Source organism: Phoxinus phoxinus (genome assembly GCF_949152265.1).
Source record: "Phoxinus phoxinus genome assembly, chromosome: 1".
Taxonomy (NCBI): Eukaryota; Metazoa; Chordata; class Actinopteri; order Cypriniformes; family Leuciscidae; genus Phoxinus; species Phoxinus phoxinus.
In genome coordinates this window covers 44,117,694-44,136,322 of record NC_136876.1, presented here as the reverse complement: position 1 = coordinate 44,136,322, position 18,629 = coordinate 44,117,694, and the positions used below count along the sequence as shown (strand labels likewise).

Genomic DNA, 18,629 nt, shown 5'->3' with positions numbered 1-18,629 from the left:
TGAGGGATGAAGATGAGGGATGAAGATGAGGGATGAAGATGAGGGATGAAGATGAGTGATGAAGATGAGTGATGAAGATGAGGGATGAAGATGAGGGATGAAGATGAGGGAGGAAGATGAGGGATGAAGATGAGGGATGAAGATGAGGGATGAAGATGAGTGATGAAGATGAGGGATGAAGATGAGGGATGAAGATGAGGGATGAAGATGAGGGATGAAGATGAGTGATGAAGATGAGTGATGAAGATGAGGGATGAAGATGAGGGATGAAGATGAGGGATGAAGATGAGGGATGAAGATGAGGGATGAAGAAGCACTTTCTGAGATCTCAGATATTGGGTCTCCAGGAAATCACAAACTCTTTAGAAGAAATGAAAGACTTTCACAACGTTTGATAAAGTTGTTGATGTAAAATAGTTGTGTCCAGATATGGAGAAGTGTGTCAGTGTTGTTGTTGTAAAAGCGGTGATCTCTAGTTCTGGATAAAAAGAAAAGATTCCAGATGAAAAAGATGCGAATGAAATGAAGGAAAAGAAAAGTGCAGCTTCACGAAAACATTTACTCTTTTTCTGTTCTGTCTCTGTCTTCTTCTTGCTTTGTGTTTGTGTGTGTGTGTGTGTGTGTGTGTGTGTGTGTGTGTGTGTGTGTGTGTGTGTGTGTGTGTGTGTGTGTGTGTGTGGCGAGGGCAGGGAGAGACACATGACTCTAATTGCTGTTTGGTCGTCATTATTCTCCTGTCAGTTCAGAACGTATAAAACTAAGAATAACAACAACAACTAAGAAGTAAAATGAACATATGTAAAAAAAATAATCATAATAATACATTAAAAAAATTATAGTAATAAAATACAGAAATAAAAGTGCTTTATAATATCAGGGCAGTTATATGAATTTGAAAAGCTTTACATTTTGTATTGTTTTTTATAAGCTTTTTGTTTTGTGATCTCATGTTTGAAAGAGTTGCAAAGTATATTGTGAGATCGGTTATAAAAGGTAATATTCCAGGATTTCTTTTGAGTTATTTTTGTCTAATGAATATAAAACTTTGCCAAAATAATTAAAAGATTAATAATATAATTTAGTTTTTCAGAAAAATATGGGTTTTGAAAACAAAGTAAAATGTCATGAGGTTTTAAATTAAGAGTTCTGTTTAATAATTTTGTCATGTCTATTTTAAAAAGAAATAGAAAAAGGGAAATACAAAAATAAACGTTCAATATCTTCAAGTGTTGTGTTACAAAAAGTATATTTATCACAAACAGTGAATATATCCACTAATGGCTGCATTTACAGGATAACATCTATGAATAATTTTGTACATTACTTATTTACTTTATTATATATAACATATTTACAGGGTAATGTCCAAATGCTGTGCCATAATATACAATAAAGTTTAAGCAATGTTGATTTACATGGAGGACTGGATCCGGCATTAAAGGAATTTCTTATAAAATTGTTATTAAAACCTTTATCAAATAAGGAGAGACCATTTACAAAGAGTTGAGGATTTTGTAAGGTTGTATTATTAATATCTAAATCTGAGAATTTGGTTCAGATTATTAGTGCCTTAATTACTTTGTTAAATTATTTTTTATTTACAAATAAACCATATTTTCAAATAAAATTAGGGTACGTGTAAAATTCCCCATTCTTGTCAAAAATCTGGTTTACAATTAAAATGTTGCGCCGAACCCAATTCTCCATGTACAATAACTACTTATTATGAATTATATTAGCATTGTTCCACATAAAACACCGGCTAGGAGAAACATTGTGTCTGAACAAAAGTGACCAGAACAGTAATGCTTGTTTGTGATAATTGACCAAAGCAATTGGAAGTTGACCAGTTATATAAGGACACTGCCACAAATAATGTAATCCTCCAAGTCTTTCAAATAAAATATATGGGACTATATTGAATTTACTTGTTTGATTTTTAACCCTTAAACGGGCAAGAGTAGAAAATGATAAGCAACAAATAATTTCATGTCATTTTTAATATCATCTGGACTTAAGCAAATCATATCCAAAATCATTTAGGACTTTATGAGTTGTGACTCCCAGATCACGTTGCCTAAAAAAAAAGGACCAAATCTATAATTGTAACTGCCATTGCATGTTTAAAACAATTATATCCTATACTTCATATAATGTTGACATATTATATATCATTGGAAAGCTTACAAACTCAAGATTCAGCCTGTGAAAACCGTTTTGAAATCGGACCTTGCGTTACCACCTTTTAGCGAGTTCCTTACCTAGTGGGTGGTGTCAGGTTTCTTATTACAACATTTCTTTTAACTACTTTATAATAAAACTTTTCTAATCTTTACAAAACACATATCGTCGGAAAGGTCTGAGACTGTATTGAGACTAAAAATAAATTATTTTGTTACAAATAACACCCAGTGGCTAGATCCTAAAGCATTCTTGAATTACAACCATTTAAATTTGGATAGTGCAATATTACATTCTCAAAAAGGGGGATGACAGGTTTGTAATATTGTTGTTGTTTTTTATTTGCAGCAAAAAAAATATTCATTGGTCCATTTTTCTTGCATTTTTAACCTGTAAATTTTATAATTTGTAAAAAAAAAAATAAAAAAAAAATCCTCAGAATACAAAGATGGTCAAAAGTAGTGTTAATCCCTTTCTTATCCCCAAAAGTGGCGATGTGACTCAGGTGTAACATATATTTCAAAACGTGCTAAATAACAACATGAACAACATTTTTATAAATTTTCTTTTTCAGCACCTTAAGACAATGTTCATAATTAATGCAGTGTTAGTATTATTTTTTCAAAGGAAAAGTAAGTTTAATATACATGTACTCCAAATCTGAATGTCCTGCACCACTGGCAGCCATGTTGGATTTAGATCAGGCTGACTAATCAATCACAAAATATTTTAAACAACCAACATACTCAAGACAGACCAGGCTGTGATAAATGATAAAAGGATTTGATGAAAAAATTATTCTTACGCCCCAAAAAAGACGACACAAACTATTACACCCAGATCACATTGCCCGTTTTAGGGTTAAACAAGTTTTTAAGCCTAATATTAACTTTTAGAATCTGGTTGAAAATAATCAAATCAAGAACATTTAACCCACCATCAGATTATTTATTAACAAGGAATTTATTAACAGATAATTAATTAACAAAATAAATGTACATTGTATGAGGTTTGTTTCTCCAGATGAAATGAAAGAGCATATATCCTTCGGGGCAATAAGTGAAGAGAAAAGGTATACGCTGCTCTCGAAAGATCTTCTGCCTTACTCAAAATAATTCTCCCTTGAATAGAAAGATCTTGTTAATCATGAGTTATATTTCTTTTGTATTTTTCAATAACAGTCAACAGTCAGTATTTTTCAATAGGAAAATTCAACTGCAGTAACCACCGTTCAACCTGAAGAGGGCAGCACTCAGACTATTTTACACCATATATTGTACAATTAAAACACTTTACACCCAAATGTCAAAACATTTACTTGAATCAATGAACTAATAAAGCCCCAGTCTGCCTGTTAAAGCATGTTAACCTATCCAAAGGGTAACTAAACCCTGAAACCACTTTTTTTAGTTAATGATCTGTAAGACTGGAGCTTTATTAGTGCTGTTCATTGATTCAAGTACCGGTAAATGTTTTGACATTTGGAATTAGCGAATTCGGACATGTTAACGTAACACATTAACAGTTATTCAGCTGCACAATAGCATAAAGAACATATACCTGGGAGGCTGAATATGCTAAGTTAACATTAGCCAGCTAGTCCAACAAGTTACCGGTAAGCAAGTTCACCAAGCTCCCGCGATCTCACTCCACAACACTGAATCCATTGAGTTCTTCCTCGGTGTCGCTTCTGAACAACTCCGCCAACTAGAGCGCCCTCTCACGGCTGTAGACGGTAATGTTTTCTCTTGGTTCATCTCAGTCAGTATGAATTCATTTTTATATATAAGTTGCACCTGACTATAAGTCGCAGGACCAGTCAAACAATGAAAAAAAGTGCGACTTATAGTCCGAAAAATACGGTATTCCTCATATATACACCATTTGTTGTGGTGTCTGAAACCATAGTGGATGTTATTGAGTGCACTCATTCAATCCCACATTGCAACGCGATAACGAGTGTACTGCCAATGTACCGTCCGAATTCGCTCCCTCGTTTTCATTCACTCCCTCAAGTGAACCGTAGGCCTATTAGTGGACTAATGTAGGGAATAGGGATTGAGGGTTTAGGGGGCAATTTCGGATTCAGCCTAAGAGTATTGAGTCATGATCTAAGGACAGTTGCTATTGTGACATTTGTGAAATTAAATAATGAAATGTGAAAATGAAATTGATAGAGCAAATAAAAATTAAACATTTTGGTGATCATCTCAAAGTACTAATGTTGCTATTTTGGCAGGTAAAATGTTTTGTTCCAATACAAAAAGAATCATATTGTTATAATTTATTTGTACACATAACTATAATGAAATTCAAAAGCCGGCACATCACAGCTCCAAAAATACATCCATTTTGTTAAATTTTTACTTTGAAAGGTTTTGGAAGCCATAACTCTTCTTCACAACATAATGAACATGAAAAGTCAACTCTTATATGCCCAATAATTAAAAACACATGGCACAAATGAACCAGTGACCAACCCTGTACGGCCTTGCACTTTCAAACCGGACATCCAGTAATCACAAATGGTTGAAAAGTTCAATTGGAAAAAGGAAAAAGGAAATTCATTGGTTACACATTTTGGGAACTGTAAAAGTAAATATTGCTCCTGGCTATAAAAGCACTATAGCCCTGTCATTAGAGTTATTATAATACCTGTTATTTTCTGTTAACAAACCCGTTTAGTTTCAATGCTTGTTGTTTCTATGTGTTTGATAGCTAAGGTTTTTCTTTTTTGTCTTGTACATTTTCTCTCATTTTACGCAGGCGGCGCCCTCTGCTGTGGATTTACTACAGCCAGACCAAAACAAACATCCTGACGCGTCCACAGGTAATGAGCTGTGACATGTTTACTGTGTGCATCTGTATACAGCCTACGTTTGCCTTGTCCAAATACCCACACTTGCGGTCTTTGCACTTGACCACTTGTCTACTTGCATGACGTATTTCCTCTATTTGTCCCAAGTGTTCAAGTAGGCGTAAAGACTGCAAGTGTGTGTAGAACTTTTGATTACTCAATGGTTATAGTCTTGCAAAAAATGCAAGTGTTTACAGAGTTATTTATTATATTTTCAATACTTTGCATTTTAAAATAAACTGTCTGTTCAGTAGTCGCTATGTAACTAACAGAAGACACAAATTTAAAATTGTGGTGCTTCTAAATAAGAGATAAAAACAGTTGCAAATGTTGTACAAAATAGGCCCACACATACCATACTCACCTTTGCGCCGATAAAATGTGCAACACTTTATGTTTTTACTACCAAATGATATGCATCTAATTAATTTAAACTTCAGTGGAATGTTTTCCTTGACATCTCGCGATTTCGGAGCACGTGAGTTCCCGAACATAATGCATGATGGGATACGCCTAGAGATGGTGTGGGTTTAGTGTGCATCAAGGACACTGCACTTTGGCATTTTTAAGACATGGGACAGTCTTGCACACTTATACTTCCTGTCGCGTACACGTGCTCTCAAGTGGCCAAGACCTCAAGTGTGGGTATTTGGACCAGGCAAGTGACAGTATTTGGGCATTTAGCCATATTCACACAGGGCTAAATGAAGTGAATGCATGTGAAACATTGGTGCACAAACGGTAGCTCAGGTTGGTCAAAAAACACTTGAGGAGAAGCGTTAGTGTAATGCTGCATTACACCATGTCGTAATTACTGTAATTTTGAGATGACAACATGTGATTTTCTACTTTGAACGTCATTTGTAATTTGGGAATTATGCATTTGTATGGCAACACTATCGGCGAAAATTCCCAACTTACAAGTTGTAATACGAGTTCTACAAGGACGTGAGTGCTTTTTACAAGTAGAAGTCTTGTAATTACTGTAATTACGGCATGGCGTGCACCTTAATACAATATAGGCAATCACAGACATTCACATTCTTACTGGGTTCAATTTCTCAGAGGACCATTTGAGTTGGTGAAAAACAGTAGGTAATTTGTTCTGGAATTTGTTACTGGGGTTGTTGTGTGAGAAAAGCACTGATTCGGATGGGACTAAAATCACACAAGTATGCTTGTGAAACACAAATTTCTCTAACGTCCTAAATGAAAACTAGTCCTGTCTGAATAGGGCAAAATGTATGAGCATTGTTGCGTTAGAAAAAAAAAAAAAACTTTCAAAACTCCAGCTGATTCAAAGACATTGAAAATGCTGTTTGGTGAATCCATGTGCATATATTAGTGTGTTGTTTTTTCGAAGGAGTTCCTCGCAGACCTGTGCTGCCCACACAGAGGGCAGGAGAGCAGGGTTTCTCTCAACAGTTTGTGCGTCCTCAACAGCTGCTAGAGGGAAAGGTCAGGAAACACCATTACAACACCAACCTGAACACAAATATGGTACAGCGTACCAGTAGAACTGCTCTGCGATTGTTTTTGTACACAGCAGAATCAGTGAACACAAGTTTCATATAACAGCAGTTCTCTCCTGCATCATGTTTGCTGCCTTCATGTCATGCCATGTCTTTATCAGGACGCAGAGGCTATATATCAGTGGCTGAGTGAGTTTCAGCTGGAGCAGTACACTACAAACTTCCTCAACGCTGGCTATGATGTGCCTACAATCAGCAGAATGACCCCAGAAGTACGATCAGTTGCTTTAAAGAGATATGCCGTTCAGTCTCATTGCCGTAGGTAGGGTTGATGTTGATTGAGTATTACGCCTCTTTTTCAGGACCTCACGGCTATTGGTGTGACTAAACCAGGCCACCGTAAGAAGATTTCCCTGGAGATCGGCAACCTCAGCATTCCAGAATGGCTCCCAGAGTACATACCAGTAAGTCATTGTAATTTATAGCTTGTATGCATACATGTGTGTCTATGGCGTTGTCTTCAGTTCCCTCACAGTCAAATCTCTTCTCTTAGCAGGATCTTGGAGAGTGGCTGAGTGCCATAGGCCTGCCTCAGTATCATAAGAAACTCTCGGAGAACGGCTATGACTCGATAAACATTGTCCGAGATCTCACATGGGAAGATTTACAGGAGATTGGCATCACCAAACTAGGTGAGCTTAACTTGAACACAGAACTTAAGTGCATTGTGTAGTTGAATACAGGGTTAGCAAAGTCAAAGAATAACAGGGAATGTTAAAATTGTGTGTTCTTGTTGAGCTGTTTTAAATCATTATTTTGTTAAATACAGCTTTTGTGTTGAACAAAACCTGATTTTAAACTAAAGCAATGTCCAATTTGTTTACAAATTACTCTTTTGAGTCAGTTCTTTTCATTGAGTAGGTTGAACTTGTTCACACTGGTTCGGATGATTATTATGGTCAGAATTTGAATTGTGAATTTGATCGTTTAAAAACCATTATCCCTTAGTCATAAACGATTGAAAAGTCCATTAAAAATAGCTGGAAATACATGGATCAAAAAGTGTGGGAACACTTTCTTCTTCAACCTCCATATATGTTAAAATTGTGTATGTATGTATGTATGTATGTATGTATATATACCAGTCTTAGCTGGTGGGTAGCTTTTCCTGTTTTTGTTCTTACCTAGACTATGGCATTTTCAAGTCAACATTTCTAGTTCAAGGTTTCACTTGGTTTCCATTCCTGCAGCAACATGCTATGTTGATCCGTACACATTTAAATCCGATTGATCCAGTTTCATATGACTGATCCGGCATCAGATATGCCCTGAGATTGTATAGGGTCACACAGCATTCTCACCTTTGATGTGGACAGATTACTTATTGAGAGAAAAAGTTGTTGTGTTATGCCTGCTAAGGACATGGTGTGAGTTATATATATCCTGTAAAGTATATCCTGTTGCGTTAAGTTCATGTGTGACATCTACATTAAATGTGTGTGTCTCTGACAGGCCATCAGAAGAAGATGATGCTTGCGGTGAAGAAGTTGTGTGATGTTCATAAGGCTCTTCTGCTGGCAGAATCAGGGCACGGCACTCTGCGGCGCAAAACCCCTGCTGCCCTCGACCTGGTCACTATCGAGCCGCCCCCTGAGAGTATCGACCTCCCCTCACCCCACACGCCCAAGATGATGACTTTCCAGGACAGTGAGCTGAGCACTGAGCTACAGAGTGCCATGTCCTCCCAGTACAGTGGCTGCCAGGAAGGACTAGCCATCAAGAACGCAGTAGGCATGTCCTCCAGTCAGGAGAGCATTGACACACGCTCTCGAGGCTCCGGCCGCTCTCAGGAGCCCCCCAGCACTCCCTCCTCCACTTCAGGAGCGACCCCTTACAGCCTGTCCCGAGAGAGCTTATCGAGCCCAGACAGCAGTCCTGGTAAAGAGCGCAACATTCCAGAAGGCCGTGACCAGGTCCCACGTCCTCAGCTACCACAACAGCTGTCGTTCAGTCCTTCTGCAGGCTTTAAATACCCAGCGGTGCCTGCCAAACCCAAACTGGGCTCTGCTCCTTCTCCGCAAGGTTCTCCTGCTCATAAAACCCTCAATTATCCTCGTGCACTATATAACAGTGCCACGCTCGACCGTCGCTCTCCTAGCGTGACCAAGAAGCGCACACAGAGTCTGTCCCGGTATGCTTTGTCAGACGGTGAACCAGATGAAGAGGATGATGATGAAGCAGCTCAGCTAGCCAGCATTGCCATGCCTTCATACGCCACACTGAGCCGCAAGCTTACCCGGGGCCAGCTGGCACGTCTTCAGTCCGCCCCTGAGCAGTCTATCGGCCGAAGCCACTCTTTCGCCATTAGGGCTCGGCGTAAAGGACCTCCTCCGCCGCCACCGAAACGCCTTAGCTCCGTCAGCAGCAGCACTAGTGTCGAAACTCCAGCGCCAGCTTCTGGAGGAGTCGAGAGCGGCACACCTGGGAGTGTAAAGAGCATCACAGCTGCATTAGAAACAGTCCTACCTGTGCCTACGGTGGACATCCTACAGGAAACCACGACAGCTGTCTCTAGCACCAACGAAGAGTCCAAGCGTAGACCTCTGAGTCAGAGTGAATCCAGCCAGGTAGCAGCCAAAGCAGATACTGATAGAGCAACAAAGTCTGACTCAGAGGAAGATGATGGGACGAAGGATTCTGGCCTGGAGAGCTCATCGTCGCCCCAGAACAGCTCCAGTGAGTGCATCCCCTTTGCGGAGGAAGGCAACCTCACCATCAAACAGAGGCCCAAAGTTGGCGGGCCACTCAAGGTGGAGACCACTTCAGAGTCTCCAGAGAAAGCCAAACCAGCCAAAACCCCTGATGTCCCGGAGTTCAACTTGAAAGAGTCAGACACAGTGAAGAGACGGCAGAAGCCAAAGGAGAAAGAGCAGTCAAACACAGCGTCCGACAGCAGTGAAGATGGCGCACCTGTTTTAGAGACTCAGGACACGGTGAAGCTCCGCATCAGTGAAACGGATATGACTCTGCCATGTGTGGATCTTCCAGCCAAACCAGTGAAAGCACCTCCACCTCTCGCCCCTAAACCTCCCAGCCCCCTGAATCCAACACGGCACACCTCTAAACCCCATCCTGCTCCTGTAACAGGTACAGCCTACAGATACAAATAAAGTCAGCTGGCTCGATACCGCTGTTACATGGGAAGTGTTGATAACTTGCTAAAATTCATTTACCTCAAACCTCATATTTTAGATTCCTTATTTGTTTGCTAGATTTAGCAAATAGGTCCATCTAAATGGTTAGATTTACGAAGGTCGAACCGAGCATTGTTTAATTGGGCGGTCTAGCCCAGGGTTCTTACCTTACAGAGTTTAGTTCTAACCCTAATCAGAGACACCTAAACAAGCTAATAAAAGCTCTTCAGAGTCACAGTTAGGGGAGTTTGATCAGGATTTGAGCAGCGGCCCTCCAGCGCCAGATTTGAGGAACCCTGGTCTAGCCTCTCTTGTTGCCTAGCGGCTGTAAAGTTTGTACTGGACTGGTCTGAAAACAAAACAGGGTTCACAACATTCGAAGGAGCCTTTGAATTGGGACAGCCTTCATCGTGCCGCTGTGACGCATTCGGCCCTTTGAGCAACCCTTTGCTAGTAAGTTACAGTATATGCAGAGGACTGTAAGTTTTGCATTTATTCTGTGTTTCTTCTGTCTGCAGCTGTCGGCTCCAGTGTCACTCTCAGTGTTGTACAGAGTGTTGCCTTTGCAGCATCCCAGTCTCCAGTGCTGTACTCCCCCTCAGCAGAGAGTCAAAGTGTGACATCAGGAAGGCCCCAGGCTCTGGTGGAAAATGGTCAAGGGTCAACACTGAAGCATCAGAGGCTGGAGAAGACCAGCTCATCCCTTGAAGAAGCACTAAAAGCTGTGGAGAGGAAACTCACTCTTGAGAACAACAATGTGGGGTGAGAGACACTTTCCACCAGCTTTCACACAAATATGATGGGGGGGTGGGGACTATTCCTTTCATGTTTTTAAAATATCCCTCTAATTGTTACTAATGTATCACTAATTAAGCATTATGTTGCGTCTCTTTTAGCACTTCTCACACAGTGAAGACTGCAGGGAACATTCTGGATGACATTGGGAACATGTTTGATGACCTGGCTGATCAGTTGGATGCTATGCTGGATTAAAAATTTGGCTTTTTTTTTTTTTTTTTTTTTTGTGCTGGCCCAGAAACAGAAGGGTGGAGATCTACGTATAAGAAGCATGGGTTCTTCTGCCTTATATTTCAGATGGAGAGCTGAGAAAAACTCTCGAACACAAAAGTGGGAACCTCCATTTGCAAAGACCACACATACATTTTTGGACCTGACTAATGTGGTGTCATTTGTAGTTGTTCATTTATATTCCATTTATATATACATATATATATATATGTTTTTGTGTTTTTCATTTTGTCCTGTCATTTGTTGTTCTTTTTGGGGCTGAACCATGGACTTGACTAAGTGTGACCCCAATGAACTTTACATGATGGACCCAGATAGAAGAAATGGAGAATCATTCCTAAAGCAATATACATTTCAAAACACTACACTGATTCCAAACATTTCTAGAAAGTTTAAAGGGACAGTTCACCCAAAAAGTGACAGTTCTGTCATCATTTACTTGCCCTAATGCTGATCCAATCCTGTATTGTCTTTTTTCGGTCTGTGTAACACAATAGCATACCATTTTGAATTAATTGTATGCTGCCTTTCCATACAGCAGACAAAAATACAGATTTTTTTGTTGTTGAGTGAACTGTTCCTTTAATATAACTACATTTCAAAGCATTTAAGCTCGAAAAAGCATCTGGTTTTGTAAGGAGACTTACACAGATGACTTTTATCCATTTCAGCAAGTAAACCAGGTATCCATTTCCTTGCCTTTGGTGCTTGTGTCTTATTTTTTCTTAATGACATTGCAAGATTTGCAGGTTAAAATACATGACTGACATTTATTTTTGTATGAAAGTGTGCTTTTAAAGGGAACATGTTGAAATGAAATCAGTAACACTGCCGTGTGTAACTAGAGCAGGATCAATGTACAGCAAGCAATTCAGGTTTAAGTTACCATGAACTATTTTTGAACATCTTTAAACTTATTTTAGTCCAAATAGTATTTAAACTTTATCAAAATATGTATATTGTTCACTAAAGGTATATTTGATTGGGAAGCAAACCTGTTTGTTGTACCAAAGCATATGTATATTTTTTATTCAAATGTTGGATAATGCTAATGCTAGCAGACTTATCTTGCAGCTAAACTAATGGAAGTTTAACCCAGTGGCATTTCCCCTTTGCACATCATTTGATATGACGTATCTGATGTGGAATATTTCCACGCGGTTCTTGTGTGCCATTCGGATGTTACATTCAGGTTCTGTCTCCCAATTAACCAAGATGTAATTTGTTTAACCGAAGGCCGTTTTTAACATTTAACCAGTTTTAGAATTGCATTTAAGGCCCGTTCACACCAAGGACTTTAACTATAAAAATTAAAATGATCGTTCTATGAGAATTGTGTCCGCCACACCAAGTCCACTTCACAACTATAATGATAACGACACAGAGGAACGATATTGTTGGAATCACTGTCAGACATACATGTAAGGTTATCGTCCACTGTTGTGGATGCGAATATAGTGATTATAGTTTTAGTCCTTGCTGTGAACAGACCTTTACTTATGTTAATTCTATATACTCGTGATGTTTTTGGTTAGATGAACATAACACTGATATGGTTGTTCAGTACCAAGCCCGTCTTTGTTCTAATTTGTTAACATTTTCTATTAAATGAATTTAGCTATTTTGTCCATTTTTTGTCTGTCATTCGTTTTCAGCATTTACATTGCAAAATAGAAATGTCTTCTGTCAGCCATTTGTAAGTTTTAAATTGAAACTTAATGTCCACACTAGAGGACTTTAGTGGTAACTCTGTTCTAAATTTAGTTGCACAATTTGTTCTTAATGCAAAAAATAGCTAGTAGGTTGTATGTTTTTTTTTTTTTTTTAAGTAGCCCATAGTTGCATAATACAACATTTACCTTCAATTATGCATTTTCTCAATAGGGGAAATGATTTTGAATGGCAACTTTTTAAGTCAGAACAACTGTGAGCTATGAGGATGTTAAAGGGCACCTATTATGGAATTTTGAAATGTACCTTTCATGTAGTGTGTAACATAGATCTAAGTGAACAAAAACATCCTGCAAAGTTTGAAATATGAAAGTGCACCGTATATAAAGTTATTGTCTTTCAAAAGTAAGAGTCGACTCGGAGTCATTTTTATGAATCGTTAGAAGACCGAAGCTTTTTCTCTGACTAGATGACGTCAACTTGTCAAGTTATTTGAATACGATACGCCCACTTATTGCGCTCCAAGGCCAGCAGGGAAACATCATGGCGACGAGACGCTGTGTTCTGAACTTCTGAAGTCTGACTCAAAAGCCAACTTTTTTCATCTGCCCAAGGAGGAGCATTTGAAGACTAAGTGGCTACAATTCATATATACAACTATACCACAGAAGTATAGTCCGAGCCTTGTGCTTTGTTCGCGCCATTTTGAAGACGATTGCTTTTTAAATGCAATCAAACTTGGATTCGCGAGCCGACTGATATTGAAGGAAGGTTCAGTTCCAAGTGTATTTGCATCAGCTTCCTCCTCCGTATCACAACCTGTAAGTGTTATTAATAATTGTTGCTTTTATGTAGCATGCTTAATTATTATTTTGTTTGTTGTGTAAGCACCGTTTAGCTTCTAGGTCTTCAATGGCAATTGTATTGAGATATGTGAAGTGTTTGTCGTGGTTTTCCGAGTTGTCTTAAAGAATAGAATAATACCTCGTAGTAACGTAACTGCATTTTTTTTGTGTGTAAAAACGTTATGTTTATGCATCGGGCTAACGCAAACAAAGACTGATTGTGCTTTTACAATATGAACTCTGGGCTATGCTCGCTAACATAACATTAAATTCTTTAGGCCTATCTTATTTTTGTTTTTTTACTACAAACTACAAAGCAGTGGACTATAATCATTATTATAACACGATTTAATTGATAAAAGCATCATTGTACTCCGTGTTAAACAATAAGTATTATCTCTGTAAACACTGCTGGGTCATCTGATCAATCAACACAGATAAGCATCGCGCAGAGGAGGGGTTTGGAAAATGAGTCGTTGAACGAATCATTTGGGAGTCGGTGAGCAAATCAGGTAAAAAATAAATGCATATTATACGACAACAAAAGTGTTTTTTGACATTGCATGCACGTAAAACTGTTGTTGGGGACTCCCAAAACAACATTAGGAACATTTTAAATGTCATAATAGGTGCCATTTAAATGCTTTTGTTGTTGTCATGTCTTGGAAAACTTTCCAGAGTATTTTTAATTAGATTGTTTTACATTGTATTGGTGCAGAGACTGCAGAGATTATGTATTTTTTGTAAAACATTTTGTAAAACATTTGAAAATGAAGCACTACAATCACTCAGCGATTGATTGTGTCCGATTGATTAAATACAAATCTTAAAACACTTGCGGTCTTCACGCACACTTGAACACTTTGGAAAAACTCTGGAAATACGTAATGCAAGTGGACAAGTTCATTTGGACTGGTCCACAGTACAACTCTGAATAACCTTACGAAACAAGCAAATATATGTTGGCAGGTAGTATTCAGACCGAATGCAATGATCGGACGAAAAAAATTTGGCCCTGAGACTTCCACATAATATGTACATATATGTATATTTATTTATTTTAATTTTTTTAAACCACTTGTTATTGATTGCTATGATGTGAAGAGAGTTTCAGCCAGTATAACAAAAAGTGTTTATGCAAAACATTGCCTTTAAGCTACATGTTGAAATGTCTAAATAGCGCTACATTTGATAGCATAGACAAGATAAGAGAGCACAATCACACTTTAGTTTGTTCAATTGAATGAGTTCGCCTGCCCATTCAGTTGTGATGGCTAATGGTAAATAAACTTACCCAGACAGCAACAGTGTCGGCCCAGATCTGGCCCACGTCTGGTACATGTGGATTCCACACGGCCAAGATCACGGCCTACATATGTTGCTTCTGGGATGGATGGCTGGACAATCGGGGAAGGTGGCCACAGCACAGGCCATATATAAAGGCCCATAAAAACGACTTCTTTCCATTAATTCACAGGCAAACCTTTCTATGAAAGAACATGCATATCTCCAGGACATTGTGTATTATTATCATTACTGTCTTGTACAGTGTCTTTTCCATTGTACACTGTTTTATGATAGAACTATTAGATAATGTGGCCTCAATGGTATCCCAGCTAACAGACTTTTGTTATAAGAACGTTCTCCAAACATTCAGTGTTGGTTCCGGGAATGTTAAAATGTCCAGTTTTCTTGACGTTAGAGGAACGTGTTTTAAAAGGTACACAGAAAAAACTCCAGTGTTATAAATTAACTCTCCTGTGAGTTTGTTTGGTTCAGCCTCAAGAGTGTAAAGTGTTAAAATATGAGTGTTAAATTAACACTCAAGAGTGTAAAAGTTAATGAGATAATTATGTGATTAATTGAGTGATGATTGAGGATTATTGAAGACACCTGATGTTAACAAGCAGAATCACTGAAGGAGAAAATCAATCGAATTTTAAGTCACCATTATGGAGATCAGTGTTTACTTTAGTTGGCCAGTTGACCCTTACATGTTAAACTTTAGATTTTGTTATGCTGTTGTAACTGAGTTATAACAGACAAATGGACAAAAAAAAGGTGATCAAGTGATGGTGGTCGTGTCTTAACTTAATAATCATTTGACCTCATTTAGAGCCTAATCTCTGATTTAGATTAATATTATTGATTATAGCATCACAGTGAATCTACATCATAAGATCCATTGACGATATACATTTATTCAAAAAATTTGTTATAAAAAATATTCTGATAAATAAATAAAAAATCTTTCTCTTAGGCTCACACAGACATCAATAATCAGTGTATGTATCTCAACAATGGTGACAAAAATAATATTCAATTAGGAAATGGAAATTACTAAGACAATTCAGATCATAATTTATTCATACAGCAATGCATGATGGGAGCCAATGGATGAGTTTTGATTGGTGGTACCCAGAATGCACATGCTTTATTATTGTCACCATTGTTGAGATTCATATGCTGATTATTGATGTCAAGTGTGTTTAAACAAATAAACTGGTTCAAAGTCTGTTTTTTTATTTTTATTAGAACAACTATTAGTTAACATTATTTTTGATTGTACAGAAAAGCTGAAAACCATATGATGTAGAATTAGAGGGCTGCTTTAATCAACAATGTGACTATAGGTTTAGTGACTCTGTCATAATTCAGGGGCGGAAGCAATATGCAAGTTAACTCTTTATTGGTGGTCAGAAGACACAGCAAAAACACACGGGTGGGCTGGTGGCGCAGGGACTTGATGGTCAGCGTGGAGGTGAAGACAGGTGACGGTGAATCCAGTGAAGTGAACATCCAACACGACGAACACCACGAAAACACCGAACAGGACACGATCAGGAACTGGAACAGGAACTGGAAGAGCTGACGACGACAAAACACTGAGGACACCAAAACCAACGATCTGACAGGGAAAGGAGAGTGCGATGAGTTTATATAGCAGAGATGATTAATGGTAGCTGATGAGGGGAATGAGATCAGGTGGAGAGCTGATCAACTAAACGAGCAGCCACGCCCACTCACACACATCCACACACACAAAACAACAAATACACGAGACACGAAGAAACCAGTGAATTCATGAACCGTGACAGTACCCCCTCTCCTAGGAACGCCTCCTGGCGTCCCCAGACTCCCTTACCTGTCGATTGTAATCATCGATAAGAGAGTGATCCAGGATGTCTCTGGCAGGAACCCAACTCCTCTCCTCCGGACCGTAACCCTCCCAGTCCACCAAGTACTGGAATCCGCGTCCCCTCCGCCTTGAGTCCAGAATGCGATTAACCGAATACGTAGGTTCCCCTTCTACGAGACGCGGCGGGGGGGGAACCGGGACGGGCGGATTAAACTGAGAACGAAACACGGGCTTGATTTTGGAAACATGGAAGACGGAATGAATCCTCCTGTACACTGGAGGGAGTTTGAGGCGGACTGCCACCGGGCTAATAATTTTAGTGACAGTGAATGGGCCAATAAATTTGGGAGCTAGCTTATTAGAGACGGAGCGGAGAGGAATGTTCTTAGTAGAAAGCCACACTTTTTGACCAACGACGTATACGGGAGGCTTAGACCGGTGGCGATCGGCTTTAGCCTTGGTGCGCGCTCCCGCTTGGAGTAGAGTCTCGCGGGCTCTAGTCCAAGTGTGGCGACACCTCTGGACAAAGGCGTGAGCGGAGGGGACCGCGACTTCGGATTCCAGACTAGGAAAAATTGGTGGCTGGTAACCTAGACTACACTTAAACGGCGATAGGCCTGTAGATGATACTGGTAACGAATTGTGGGCGTACTCCACCATTGACAGTCGTTGGCTCCATGAGGAAGGATTCTTGGAGACCAAACATCGCAACGTTCTCTCCAAATCCTGGTTGGCTCTCTCAGTTTGGCCATTGCTCTGGGGATGAAACCCTGAGGACAGACTAACAGTCGCACCCAGTAATCTACAAAATTCTTGCCAAAATTTGGACACAAATTGGGGTCCTCTGTCGGAGACCACGTCTGTCGGGAGGCCATGTAGCCGAAAGACGTGGTCAACGACTGTTACCGCTGTCTCCTTGGCTGAGGGTAATTTGGGCAAGGGAATGAAATGGACCGCCTTCGAGAATCGGTCCACCACGGTCAAAACTACCGTGTTACCCTGAGAGGGTGGGAGGGCGGTGATAAAATCTAGAGCGATGTGGGACCAGGGTCTCGAAGGGATCGGCAGCGGTTGAAGGAGCCCATCTGGGGGTCGATTGGAAGTCTTACCAGTGGCACAAACTGAGCAAGCCAAAACAAAACTGTGAACGTCACGAGCCATACGTGGCCACCAAAATCGTTGCTTAACTAAAGACGTGGTACGACTGACTCCTGGATGACAAGCCACATTGGAACAATGACCCCACTGAATGACGTTGGACCGTAATTGCTCTGGCACAAATAACCGGTTCGGTGGACAACCGGGCGGAGGCGTTACCCCTTCTAAGGCCGTTCTGACCTTCGATTCGACCTCCCATGAGAGTGTGGAGACAATTAGGGACTCTGGAAAAATGCACTCGGGAGTAGACGGGCGATCGGAATGGTCAAAAATACGTGACAAAGAATTGGGCTTGATGTTTTTGGAGCCCGGGCGGTACGAGAGAGTAAAGTCAAAACGTCCGAAAAAAAGTGCCCACCGAGCCTGCCTAGAGTTCAATCTTTTAGCGGTTCTAATGTATTCCAGATTCTTATGATCGGTCCATACGATAAAAGGTACCCCCGACCCTTCTAACCAGTGACGCCACTCTTCCAATGCTAACTTGACTGCCAACAACTCTCTGTTACCAATATCATAATTACGTTCGGCAGGGGACAAACGATGAGACAAAAACGCGCACGGATGCATTCTGTCGTCTGTAGGAGAACGTTGGGATAACACTGCACCTACCCCCACCTCTGACGCGTCGACCTCCACCATGAACTGACGTGATGGATCAGGGGTAACTAGGATGGGGGCTGAAACAAAGCGGCCTTTCAGTTTGGCAAACGCAGCCTCGGCTGCGTCTGACCACCTGAACGTAGTTCTGGGGGAGGTCAAGGCGGTCAGAGGTGAGGCTAGTTGGCTGAAATTGCGAATGAACCGCCGGTAAAAATTGGCGAACCCCAGAAACCTCTGTAGGGCCTTACGGGAATCTGGACTTGGCCAATCCACCACAGCCTTAACCTTCTCAGGATCCATGCGCATCCCCTCAGACGACACAATGTACCCTAAGAAAGGAACAGACTGTGCATGAAAAGCGCATTTCTCCGCCTTGACAAAAAGACCATTCTCTAACAACCTCTGAAGCACTCGTCTGACGTGCTGAACATGTTCCTGGAGAGACGAAGAAAAAATCAATATGTCATCCAGGTAGACATAAAT

General features: G+C 40.1%; 1 protein-coding gene across 1 annotated transcript; it reads left to right on the top strand.

The window, feature by feature from the left end:
- Window positions 1–305: 305 nt before the first annotated feature.
- On the top strand, window positions 306–11,853 carry LOC307010231 (caskin-2-like; the record flags this gene model as incomplete). Its single annotated transcript, XM_079634733.1, has 9 exons — window positions 306–389; window positions 4,948–5,011; window positions 6,402–6,496; window positions 6,672–6,782; window positions 6,873–6,974; window positions 7,064–7,202; window positions 8,023–9,657; window positions 10,223–10,466; window positions 10,601–11,853. The coding sequence occupies 9 exons, from the start codon at window positions 306–308 to the stop codon at window positions 10,695–10,697; spliced, it is 2,571 nt and encodes an 856-aa protein (XP_079490859.1). The 3' UTR covers window positions 10,698–11,853.
- Between the last annotated feature and the right edge of the window lie 6,776 nt (window positions 11,854–18,629).